We start from the raw sequence: 13,810 nt of genomic DNA, 5'->3' as shown, positions 1-13,810 counted from the left end.
GTACTTATCGAAAGGGGGTTGACTTACACTGATTAAGAGTACTTTATCTAACCTTCTGACCTATTTTTTTTTATCTCTATTTCCGTTGCCTGCAGGGGTGGTGACTAGAATTGAGAAGTTATTTCGGATTTTTTTGTGGGGTGGTATAGGGAAGGAAACAAAATTTCATCTTGTTAAGTGGAATAAAGTTTACTCCCTAGAGGATATTCAATAAAGCTTTAGTGGAGAAATGGCTTTTGAGGTACCACTTGGAGGGAGATTCATTGTGGAAGAAAGTTATTGACTTTAGACATGGAAGTGCTTGGGGGGTTGGTGCTCCACTGTAGTAATTTTTTTTTTTTTGGGGGGTATGGTGTGAGCTTGTGGAAAGTTATTAGGAGGGGCTGGCCGTGTTTCGAAAACTACATCCATTTTGTAGTTCGAGAGGGCACCAGAATCAGGTTTTGACATGATGTTTGATATGGAGAGTGTGCTCTTGAAAGGGCTTTCCCAACTCTTTATAGTATTGCAGCCAACAGGGAGGCTTATGAGGCGGATCTACTTGCATTTTTTCATGGTTCTTACCAGTTAAATGCCATTTTTATTAGTGACAATCATGATTGGGAATTGCATTCAGAATTTTTCAAATTGATTTACACCACATGAAGTATAATGGCATAAGGGGATGGGATACAATGGAGGTCCAACAATAGTAAGAAGTTCACAGTTAAGGCATATTACAAAATTTTGGCATTGCAAGGTAATGTACCTTTACAGCGGAAAAGTATTTGGAGGTCCCGCGTGCCTTCCAAAGTAGCTTTTTTTTGTATGGACAGCTGTTCTTGGAAATATTTTGACCACAAACAATTTAAAGAGGAGGAGTTCATTGAAATGGATTGGTGTTATTTGTGTAAAAAATATGAAGAATTAGTGGATCACTTATTATTACGTTGTGAGGTGACAAGAACATTATGGAATGAGATTTTTAGAAGAGTTGATGTTTCTTAGGTAATGCCATTGAGGGTGGTTGACTTGCTTGTTGGAAAGACATTTATGGTTGTCTTGAGGTGGCGGTAGTAAGGAAGATGATACTATTAGGCATTATGTGGTGGTATACTTGATTGGAAAGGAATGCGCGGTGCTTTGAAGATAGGGAGCGCATTGTGGCGGAGCTTTATAATTTTTTATTTTCAATTTTTTACATGTTATTGCCATGGTTTTCAGCCATTCTGCTTAATGGAACCATTACTCATGACTTCTTATATATAATTTAGCATATTTAGAATATACTTAGGCTTTCTTCTGTATACTTATATGTACATATGCTATGCCTATTTCATTTTCTTTAATAAAATTAAAAAAAAGTATTGTCTAATGAATGTAAAAGGGGATTTGGATTAATAATGTGCAATAGGTATTGGTCGCCTAACATAACAGTTAACAGTCTAAACTGCCTGTAAATTATGGCCTATCTTTTATTACTCCTTGGAAAGTTTTTTATCGAAACTTACATTTATTAGAGGTGTATTCTACTTTTATGTAGAGGTTTTTAAGTGTGATGCGTTCAACAGTTCTCAACATTGTTTTTTCAAGTGGGCTCAAAGGTATGGAGAAGATCAGAACTGCGAAGTGTGGTGCTGGACAAGTTGAGTGGTGTATTCTCATCGGATTTGGTCAAGTGGATAGCTTGACTAGAGCTAGACATCATTTTGCTGTCGGTGATGTTGGGTACGCTTTTTGCGTTTTGATGATAAATCTGATTTTTACTGAATCGCTAACACTTTGACAGTCACAATAATGAATACACCAGCTGTTAAAGCCCCGCAATTTTTTTTTTTTAATTTTATTTTATAAAAAAGACGGTACTCTTAATTTTATTAATAGATAGTACTCTTAATTTTATTAATTTTCGTCATTTATAAAAAAAATACCATAATACAAAAACAAATCTTAGGGGTTAAAAAATCCCAAAACTAAGATTAAAAAAAAATGTGTATATGCTAAGACTAAGAAATGGTCTCATATTCAATAGGTTTTCCAGACAAAACTACACAGCAATCAGCCACCTAGGCCTAACAGTATGAAGTAATTGTTCTAGAGGTTATGTGCAGGAAAATTTTCGAGATTGCGAGGATCGAAGTTTATTTTATAAAGACGGGTTTGAAAGGAAAAGATTTCCGACATTTAAAAAAGAAAAAGAAAAGTAATTACTCTTAAGAGGAATGCTATACATAATCCCATATTACATATTTTATATATTAAAATATTATTTTTTATTTTTTTATTTTTATTATTTCATTTTATTCTTATGAAACTAATTGAATTATTTTATTTATCATCCACATACTATATATTTATTACAGAAAAAATAAAAAAATAAAAATAAATATAGTGTGTGAAGTGTGAGATGACATGAATAATTTTCCTACTCCTAGAGTGTTGTCACATCTCTTTTAACTGCCTCAGGCAATAACTGCACAATTACTTCTTTGGCACCGCTATGTTGCATGGTTCACAGTATGGATCCATCAAGCAAACTTGTGTTTTGCCTGTATGTGTACACTTGTCTCAGTCCATGAAATCCAGCTCAAACCCTTGTTTCCTAGCTTGTGCCAATGACCTACACCTGTCCATGCCTAAACTCCTGATTCGTATGCATGAACGGATAGTTTATTGTATGACATTATCCGCCCCATTCCCCAGATCAAATTCCATGTCTTAATGAATCCCTACTCTGCTTTTGATTCGATCAAGTTATTCCTCTATCTCGTCGAACTTCGTCGTGGTTACATTCACCTTGCTTTCCAAAGTTCCCATCATAGAATATTAATGGAGGGTTTATTGTATGACATAATCCCTCTTCTGTATGATTAATTTGATTCATACACAAATTAATATATGACTATATTGAGCTGCTCCATGGAATGCAAATCAGAAAAACATGGGAGGATGAGATGTTTTTCCCCCTTCTGGATAGTAGTACATCAGAAAATAAAAGCTTTTGTATGCAATGAAAATCATTTTACTAGTGCAAATTCTGAATTGTTCGAAAAAAAAGGGCTTCAACTCTTCTGTTGGTCTTTATATTGACTTGTTGAGAGTTTTTTCTGCTGCTAATATATGGGGGAGTTGAGACCCTCTTGTGCAGACAATGAATGGAGAGGTTGGTGCCTTTTGGAAGGGAAAGATGGCGTTTTCCTGAACGAAGGCCTCTTGTTGAGATGTTGCAGAGTTCGCTTAGTGTAAAGAGATCGTAAACAGGGCGAAGCTTTCTCCTTAAACTTGAGGATGGCAAAGAAAAGTAGTCTTGAACATAGGAGAATGACTACAACAGCTCCTAAGTCCCACCATTTTGAATGATTCAGTTGAACACCAAGCATGCTAGTGAGGACAACCTCGCCTTTTAGTTTGGGTTCTCCAGGTGCAAAAGAATCAAACTCGAGGCCAATCATATCATTCTTGTATGCTCCCTGCATTTTTCAGTATAAAGTGCTGAATCCAATGAACAAACCATTTTCCTGCGAGATATGTTGAAACATGCATGTAACTTCTAGTTGCATTACCTGTAAGGCCCAAGCACCATAATTGATGTACGAAATTGGGTATCGCCAGAAAACCTTGGGAAGATCAGGGATTAACCGGAAGAATCCAGAGGTCATCATCATAATCCCCTACATACATGAATAGGCATTTTTATTTCTTTGGGTGAACAAATGTGTATATATATTGGCATTTTAGCCGAAGGAGAAATGAATAAGTTTCAGTTTTTCTTACTATGTATCCGGCTCCTACTATGACCCCCATCAAGAAATTAGGAACAAGTGAAGCTATAATCATCATGGTGCTCTCAATTACTGCAATAGAGCTGATGAGATCAAGGCAGATAAACACAAAAGGAGAAAATTCAGGCCGGAATTTCACCATATAGTAAGTAATAGCTGCTGTTGCTATTGACATCACAGCCACAAATGGGAGAGAAGAGAGGAAATTGGACAGAATGTACACAGCAATCCCATAATGCCCATTCAGCCTCTCTCTATAGAAAACCTGTTTAATGAAAAACTTATCATCGAACACAGTAGATCATGTAACAAATTGTTGGTAAAGATAAGTTTTCTCCTAGACTATCCTTGAAACATACTAGTTTACCTTCATTTCTTCGAGGAAGGATGGGAAGCCTCCAATTGACATGAATGTCATAAAGCCTGCCACAAATCCGCCGCATGCTCCACGGGCCAAGATCGACGTATAGCTTGTTCCAACATCAAAGAAGATGGTACCGACGCATATAGATAAGGTTATGTAGATTATGATCCTTAACCAGTAATACCCTACATCTCTATACATATTCACGAAAGATCTGTGTGTCAATGTTGAGAGTTGCTTCCATAGTTTGGCTTGGCTTCCACTTTTTCTCTCAATTGCCAGTCCTTCCTGCAGCATAAGTACAGATAACCTTTAATATTAATTTATTAGGATGCCAGATAATGTTCCTCACAACATAAAAGAAAATCTTAATGTAGGAAACTGGGAATATTCAAGCAGCATGTGTGAACTTTGCTTATGAGAAAATAGATTGCAGCGTCCCGACTAATCCCCAGGTGCACAAGAGATGTTACATTTCTCTACTGATGTAACAGAGATGACAAAACCCACATTAAGATGGAAAATGGGCAATGGATGTTAGCCGCAAACGAAAGTAGAAAGAGGACTTATAAACATGCATTCAGTAGCATGCAGCTAAAACCCCAATGCAAACGCTAGCTAGCTTACAATAGATAAAATTTGTCGAATCCTCATTCTTGCCCTAGTTGCATACTCTGAGCACCCGTATTTCTCGACAAGCTTTGCTTTGATCTCTGCTGCTGCTAAGTTCATCAAAGGATCTGTTGAGTTCTGGATTCCCTATCAATGTAAAAAAGACCAGCATTTGAAGTAAGCTCATAGTTTTAAGGACAAAGATCAAGCATGGCAAAAATCTGAAGACTATGATATGCATTTGTTCCTTTTTGTTTTATCGTTTTTGAAGTTTCGATAAAATCATATAACAAGCTTGCACATCCAAAGATACTTGACAAAAATGAAATACCAAGCAGCATTTCAAAATAGTTTGAATATAATACAAAAAATTAAATCTACCTCTCCCTCACAGCCGACCAAAAACTATATATGACAGTAAAAGTGTTACCATATACATACACTTATTCTGTGAGATTCCAACAAAGACGTCGTCACTACATCGAAGTCTGAATTTATACAACGGAGGAAGTGATCAGAGGGATTTCTTCGACTTGGGCATGGAAATCCAGCTTTGTCAAAGAACTGTAAAATCATGTAAACGAGTACCTTTTAATTTATATATAGGATTATATATATATATATATATATATATATATTTTCACATAGCAAAACTAGTGAAGAGGCAAGCAAACTCATAGGAATGATAGTATACCTCAATGGCCAACTTTGCTGCTCCAAAATATACTGTTTGGCCACCAGAAAGAAGAAAAAGATCATCAAAGAGTGAAAAAACCTCACTACTTGGCTGGTGAATGGAAGAGATAACAGTTCTGCCATCATGGGCAATTCTTCTAAGAGTTTGAACAACAAAGAAAGCCGAGGCACTATCAAGGCCACTGGTTGGTTCATCGAGAAACAAGAGGCATGGCCTTGTGAGGATTTCAATGGCAATGCTTAGTCTCTTTTTCTCCCCTCCACTTATACCTCTTAAATGCCAGTTTCCAATTAGTCTGTCTGCGCAATCTTGGAGACCCATTTCTACGATTGTTCCCTCTACAATGCCATTCACCTCTTCTTTGGTCATGGAAGTTGGAAGCCTCAGATGGGCCGAGTATTTTAAGGTTTCTCTCACTGTTAATGTTCCCAGCATTATATCCTCTTGGGTCACATAAGCCTGAAATTTTAAGGGAAAAAAAGGGGAAAAAGAACAGAATTTTAAAGTAAATTGGTTAAATTAAGAAGTGGCCTTTCATATTTGTTATATGCAAGAAAATTGTTTACATGATGCACATGATTAACTGTTTATTAAATGAGATATATATTATATTATATATAACTAAGTTAGCATGCATTCTTTTATAGAAAAATAATAATAGAATGCATTCTATTGTGAGTGTCGATGTTAACATATTGATCTTCAAGTTTTGGTGGGCTGTGTCCTCCTTTTATATATATATATATATATATATATATATATATATTTGTAATTTTAAGATATGCAAATCCCGCATATTCATTTAAAAAAAAGTAGATAAATCTAGAACTTACATAAAAAATTATTTTTTAGTAGCAAACTTCACTTTTTTTAAAATGAATGTGCGGATTTTATACACCCTAAAATTGTACTTGTAATGCTAGAAAAAACTTCAAATTTTGGTTAAGTACACTAGTCTTTTTAGTTTCCTGGCAATCATTTATTTATTTTTGTTAATGATATGGAAATCTAACAATCTTACTTAAAATTGCTATCAAGAGTAATAAATTATAGGCTCTTTTACATTTTTAAAAATTTTTTTATTACAAAACTAAAAAGACATGGGTTGAGAAAATCAAAAGAAGATATGTTAGGAAAGCTAGTAGACACCATTAAATTTAAATAAAAATGACTAATTTAATCAGTTATATAATATTTGCAATTTAATAAGTTTATTAAAAACTTCATTACATTTTCTCCACTAAATATGCATAATTGGGGGATAATTTGCCTCTTATAGAACACCCCTCTCATAAAGGAAAAAGAGAAAATGAAAAGGAGCCAAAGGTCTTGATGCTTGAAACTTGGCCGAAGGCAATAATTCTGATTTAAATTGACTTACAAGAACACCATAGTCTAGTCTCTTTTTCTTCCCATTGAGGAGAACATTTCCAGTCATAACAACATTTCCTGACAGCCTGCCTGCAAAAGCTCAAGGCTCATTAATTAATTTGAGATTATAATATATTAATATAACATCAACAATCAACGCAATCAGCTACCTTATAATCAATCAAAAGCAACTTTCTAGAAGAGTTGTTCTTCTTATTTTGATATTCTTAATAATTTTTAAGCAATTTCTTCTTTAAATAGTTAAATTATTTAAAATTTTACTATTTATAATTTGACTTATTACTGCCTAATATTTAAAAAGAAGAATCCTTTTCCCTTTTCAAAAGAGGTATCTAAAGCTGCCACCGATATTTCCGGAAAGAAAAAATTTATAAAACTTTCTATTATTTACGCAGCCTTTTCCCTTTTTATAATTTTTATAATTTGTTCTTTTATCAAATACTTAATATATAGACAATAAATTGAAGAATTCAGAAGAATTAATTTAAAAAAATATTTAAAAAAATTAAAATTTAAAAAATTTAAAAAATTATGGTGTGTAGACGATGGAGAGATCATGCCTCTTCCGGAAAATGTACTAAAAGTATGAAAAATAAAATAAATTGGGTCGGTTGCATTTATTTTCTGGCAACAATTTTCTATTAATGTAATGGAAACATGAAAATTGAAGTTCCCTTTTTCATGTCTGTTTTCCGTTTTCATTTTTAATTTTTTTTCTCTTCGAAGCTGAGGGATTTGACCCTGTGATCATTTTTTTTAGTAATATTCCTTGAAGTGTTTCTCTCGTTTCAGCACTGGAAGAACAGCATGCACTAAAACATTTTTATTTAAATGTTTTCTTTTTGTTATCATAAAGCAAGTTTTTAAAGTATGATTTTATATATATATATATATATATATATGTATATAAGCAACTGAACAAGCCCTTGATTAGCCTTCAAGCAGGAATGGAAGCTCTTTCATCATTTCATGCATGCATACTAAATTTAGATCATGTTACATGAACCAAAGCTGGCTACAAGTCTGCATGCTCTTGCTTACACGAATCAGCATGCAAGAGCATGGATCGTCACAAGGAGAGCTAGGGCCCGCCGGGCAAAACCCATGCACTGAAAATCTTTTGCATGCTCAACTTGAGAGAGAGAGAGAGAGAGAGAGAGAGAGAGAGAGAGAGAGAGAGAGAGAGAGAGAGAGAGAGAGAGAGAGAGAGAGAGAGAACCTGCTAAAGAATCAAGAAGGGTGGATTTCCCAGAACCAGAAGGACCCATAATAGCCATGATCCTGCCAGGCTCAGCAAAACCAATGAGCCCATCAAGCAGTCTTCTGCTATGTCCATTCCCGAAGTTTGGAACCACAACAGTAAGATCTTGCCATAACAAGTACATTCGCCTCTCATAATCTCTGCTTGATCTCAATATACCCCTGATCTCATGATCCTCTGCTCCACCATCGCTAGCAACCTCCCTTAGTTGTTCCATACTAGTTCAGATTAACTTACAACTGAAGTTCTTTACTTTGAAATAAACAAGACTGGAAGAGGGCAGAGACTGAGAGTATAAAGGACGAAGTGTTCCTCAGGGAGTCAGGCTGCAGCGCGCCATATACGGTCGACGACAAAACTTGTCATAGTTTAATGCGTTACGAGGTAACGACAGGAGATCAGAGACAATAAAGAATATGAAGAATTAGATGAAGGTAGGGTCGGCAATTCTCTAACCTGGTTTTGTTAAACGGGTTGGTGACTAATATTTTGGTCCGAAAATTAATATTTATAATGGCAGTAACTGTGCTCACCAAACAGTAATGAATGCTTCTCATGTGCTGCTGCTGCGCTCTGCGGCCAAGAGATAACTGAGAATGAAGTTTTTGGTGCTTAAACGGTGATTTTTTAACATTTTTATTTTTTTAAAGCGTTGGCATTTTGTAAATCTCTGGCCGATCGACAACTTGACAGATGCAGGCTGCAGCATATATAAAACTTCTATGAAATCTTCTGTGTCCACTTCTCTTCACAATAACGCGCGCATGCACGGTTAATTAATTTGGTTGTTAAGATAACATTCAGAATGCCTCTTCTTTCTGTATTTTGCTGGATATAATTCAAAAATAAATAAATAAAGAAGAAAAATCTGACCTGCATTAATATATGAGTGATGTTACGAACAGTGTATATATAAGTGGACAGTCGACGCTTTGAAAAAGAGAGACCCAATATTATTAAAAAAATTAATTTTTTTCCATGTAAATTTCATATTTATTTATTTTTTTCAAAATAATTATACAATACTTACATAGTCACGACTGCAAGTACTATAATTTCTCAAGGCCGAAAACAAAAACAGTTTAATAAACATGCATCATTCCTTTCATTTGAGATATTTAACAAAAATGTCTTTGTTGGACTAAATTGGACTAAATTTTTGTCGCAAAAAAGTCATTTTGATAGCAAATAATTACCGTAACTAACTATCTATTTTTATAATTTTAAGGAGTGAAGTATTATTCTTCATTATGAATAATAACATGATATATAAAAATTATATATATATATATATATATATATATATATATATTGATCACTTCGATCTCATGTCATGCGATGTTGAGGAAAGAAAGTTAAAAGCTAGAAGAAAGCCAAGAATAATGCCAGTTTTGGCTCCATAAAATAAACACCACGCCATATGTATTTTTCAACCAAAAATAAAAAATAAAAATCCTGCACGTACAATGAGCTTTGGCCAAGATCGATCATACAAACACAACTCATGTTTTCGACCTAAGAATCTATAAGGTGTCAACAAGCTGCATGCATGAGTACGTACTCCTTTAAAAGGATGATCAATTGGTGATGATCTTAGGAAATAAATATATAATGCGCGCTATTTAATTTTACTTAATTATAGTTTTACTTAATTACATAATTTTATGTACTATTGCTGATATGTCAACTATATATTAAAAATATTATTTTAAATTTTAAATTTTAAACTAAATATTATTAATAATAAAATAGGACTAATATCCCTCCGTGCGTATGATATTATATGTAAAATTATAGTAGTACTGTAACACCATTGATCTTGACGAGTATAACCATAGTATACTACATTTTTTTTATAACTATTTCTTATATGTAGGCATTATCTAATTAAAGTTTGAAATTAAACTCGAATATAAATAAAATATTTTAGTATTTTTTATAAAATAGCAGCATCACATTGATTGTTATAAAATAATTATAAGTTATATATACAATAATTATATATATAAATATCATTAATTTTTCTTATATATAGACGTTGTAGTTAGATGTATTATATGTATCATTAGTACTCTATATATATATATTATAACCTAAATTAATTAATGCATGAAGCTGCTTAATTGGAATAATATTTTTAATCAAAATGGAAAAGAATTAAAATAAAAAGGGACTCTGAAATTACAAATTATTACATGATTAATTAACTAGCAGGGATGCCAATGGCCGACTATGGGTCCATTAATGTCATTAACTTTGGTCTTTAGGGACCACGATTAATTAAAGTGTCCGGTTGGATCCTAATTTTATATTTATGTATAATTTATTTAATAAATGAATATATATATATATATATATGTTCCACCAAAAATAAGGAATATTTAAGGAAGAAATTAGTATGGTAATGAGTTATACCTTTTCTTCTAAGTTCTTAGGATTTATATAATTGGTCCAACTAATTGTGAAAATCTAATTTTTTTTAAGTTCGCATAAAATAATTTTTAGAATATCTCAAGTGCGAGATAAATAGATACTAACCTTTAGGGGTGCTACCCGCACCATACAGTGCGAGGTAGCCCCCTCCCCGCACCCCGCCCTGCATGGTGCGGGGGTGGAGTTTTCCTCCCCGCCACCCGCCCCCGTATTTCAGGGGCGGGGTACGTGGGGTGCGGGGCGGATATCCAATCCGCCCCGTCTTATTTTCACTTTAAATATTGACTATATTTTATTATTTTAAAAAATTATTTCTAAATTTAAAAGTGATAAAAAATATATTTTTAGATTTAAATTGTAAATTTAAATTTTGTAAATATGACTATAATTTAAAAACTATGTAGTTTTTAAATTTGTTAATGCATATTTTGTGTAACTTGTAGTGTAATAGTTTTTAAACTATATAGTTTTTAAATTTGCTAATGCATACTTTGTGAACAAGTCTAACAAATTATAATATATATATTTATATATACACAATTTGTAAAATATAAATATATATTTATATATATAAACATATATTTATATTTTTGTATATATAAATATTTATGTTTAAATATATATATATATATATAATATATATATAGGTGAGGGCGGGGCGGGGGAAACGCGGAGCGGGATTGGGCCCTCCCCGCCCCCTGCCCCCGTTAGGGGGACTAGATGCGGGGCGGTGTACGCCACCCCATCGTGCGGGGGCGGGGTAGCGGGCCCCGCTGCCCACCCCTACTAACCTTATAATATTTATTGCTTATTTAATATTGAGGAGACTTTGATCCAACTCATTTAACAAAGTTGAGCGCTTCAAGATCTCAGAGGCACTAACTATGTTATACAATGTTCTACCTTTTTGATAGCTCATCTTTAAATAGAATATATTTGTGGAAAATTTAAAATACAAATAAAATAGGAAATAGATATTTACCTAAATTGAACCTTAAATTATTTCAAAAGATATGATTTAGGCCCGGTTTGGTTACTGATCAGTACATATGAAAACATCTCATTTGGAATTGTACCGTATCGTAATTTTGGCTATTCAAATGTAATATTTCATCTCTTAAATTTTAAAAATATCTATTTAAATGAACACTAAATAAATAATATAAAATAGTGAAAATTGACATGAATAGTATATGAACAGTACTAAACTAATGTGAACAATACATAAACAATGATAAATTAACGTGAACATTGCACAATTTGGATACTCTATAAAACAGTATGTCCTACACCTTTTTCAAATTCTAAAAACTAAAAACCATTTCATCTCATTTTACTATCTAAATACATATTTTTTTTACAAATTATTTCATTTTATCTTAATTAAAAAATTTAAAATATCTCAACTCATCTTATTGTTAAGAAAACAATCATTTAACGGTTTTGTAGGTTTATTTACTTATTGGACTGGTAGTTTAGTTGAATCAATGCGGACAGCTGCGGAATTGAATCACAGCAATCAAAGAAAAGACAGAGTAGTAGATTAAAGAGTACCGTGATTGTATGTAAAAAGTCTTTGGAGTTTAAGTCCGCTATTAATGCCATCAAAATGAAGCAAAACTCCGACTCCAAATCCACTCCAGCTTTGACACTTCTTGACTTTAACTCTGAAAGATGACTTTATCGATCTTTCAAATCCAAACTCTGATAGTGTACGTACACTTGTTATTAAAATATATATATATATATATATCTATATATATATATATATCATATATACTAGAGTTATATAGTTATATAAATATAACTTATATAATTAAATTCACTAATATACTAATTATATGAGCTAATTATTATAAAATAATATACTTATACTATAATTTAAATAGACTATTAATAGTTTAGTATATGTAAACATCATAATATTACTACCATACATAATTAAGTATAAAAATAAGTTAAATACTAATATTGAAACAGGTCTAGTATAATAAGTTAATAATACATATACTAATTTATTAAAATATAAATAATATGTAATTAGATACTAAAAAGCATAGTATATAATTAAGTTAGAAATAAGTTAGACATTTGTATAATAACATGTAATTAGACATTATATATAGTATAAGTCTATTATATAAATAAATTAGAAACTAGTATTTAAATAACTAAAAAATCTAGTATAATTAGTTAATAGCACATAATAATAATTTATTAAAATATAATAACATGTAATCAAGCACGAGAAATAAATTTAGTACATAAATAAGTTATAAATAGAGAAAATCTTCAAACAGGTCATTCTAATAATGTCTAAAAAATAGCCACTAATAAAATGTTGCCACATAAGTCTCTTGAAAAACTTATCTTGGACCACAAAATAGAGGATGCTGCTTGGACCCACCATCCTCCAACCCCACGAACACCCTCTCTTCCAACCCCATGGATTTGCCCAAAGCTTAGGACTGATAACCGACTTTTCGGAGTCAGTATTGTCGTCCTTCGACTCTGATTCTGACTTTGTCGGAAGTCGAATTCAACCTCTGACTCCGGCTTCGACTTCTATACGTGTTGCTCCAACTCCGACTCTGACTTGTCGGAACAGAGTCAGAGCGGAGTCGGAGTTAGGTTTTTTTATTGGACTTTTTTCCTTAATCTATTTGATATTTTAATTTTACAATTTTGGACTCTAATCAGATTTGGGCTTCCATATCAAAATTTTTTAAAATATAATTTCTAATTTCTAATTTATTTAATCAAATTTGTAAAAAGAAATCATTCATACAAGGATCCTTCATCCTTAGAACTTGATACATACATTAAAATCTTAGACACTGTAAAATAAAACAAAATTCAAACTTGCAACAAGAAATTTTTCAACTATGATACACATTAAAAATACATAACCAAAATTACAAATTAAAATCATTTATACAAAATTACAGATTAAAAATACATAACCAAAATTACAAACTAATTATCCATTATCATCTATCCTCCCAAATTATCCAACCAACTCATGGCTCATCATCTATCAAGTTCTAATTTCATCAATAAGTTATAACTTACAACAGAAGAACCAATACAAATTGCAACGAATTTCATTTCAACTTGTGCGTGAAAAAAAAGAACAAAATTAGTATTGCATGTTATAAGTTATTATAGAATCATAGATTGATTACTATAGTCTATACATTACTACTACATGGTATATTAGGTACATTAGTGTTACATGTTATTATTGTAAAAGTGTATTATTTTAGGTACATTTTTTCATGCTAGTATTT

The 13,810-nt window shown here is 32.4% G+C and overlaps 1 protein-coding gene across 2 annotated transcripts; it reads right to left on the bottom strand.

The window, feature by feature from the left end:
- Positions 1 to 2,846: 2,846 nt before the first annotated feature.
- LOC122293440 (ABC transporter G family member 15-like) lies at positions 2,847 to 8,683 on the bottom strand. 2 transcript variants are annotated; one of them, XM_043102017.1, is made up of 9 exons: positions 8,046 to 8,680; positions 6,816 to 6,895; positions 5,432 to 5,893; positions 5,179 to 5,301; positions 4,753 to 4,884; positions 4,129 to 4,413; positions 3,754 to 4,026; positions 3,543 to 3,650; positions 2,847 to 3,449 (listed from the first exon to the last, which is right to left on the bottom strand). In XM_043102017.1, the coding sequence occupies exons 1-9, from the start codon at positions 8,302 to 8,304 to the stop codon at positions 3,093 to 3,095; spliced, it is 2,079 nt and encodes a 692-aa protein (XP_042957951.1). In that variant the 5' UTR covers positions 8,305 to 8,680; the 3' UTR covers positions 2,847 to 3,092. The 2 variants fall into 2 exon arrangements, 1 of the variants encoding a protein (XP_042957951.1); XR_006237282.1 differs by lacking the exon at positions 2,847 to 3,449 and having other exon boundaries at positions 3,590 to 3,650; positions 3,754 to 3,833; positions 3,901 to 4,026; positions 8,046 to 8,683.
- Between the last annotated feature and the right edge of the window lie 5,127 nt (positions 8,684 to 13,810).

This window comes from Carya illinoinensis, chromosome 14 (genome assembly GCF_018687715.1).
Source record: "Carya illinoinensis cultivar Pawnee chromosome 14, C.illinoinensisPawnee_v1, whole genome shotgun sequence".
Taxonomy (NCBI): domain Eukaryota; kingdom Viridiplantae; phylum Streptophyta; class Magnoliopsida; order Fagales; family Juglandaceae; genus Carya; species Carya illinoinensis.
The sequence above is the reverse complement of the archived record's forward strand: the minus strand, read 5'-3'. Positions and strand labels throughout refer to the sequence as shown.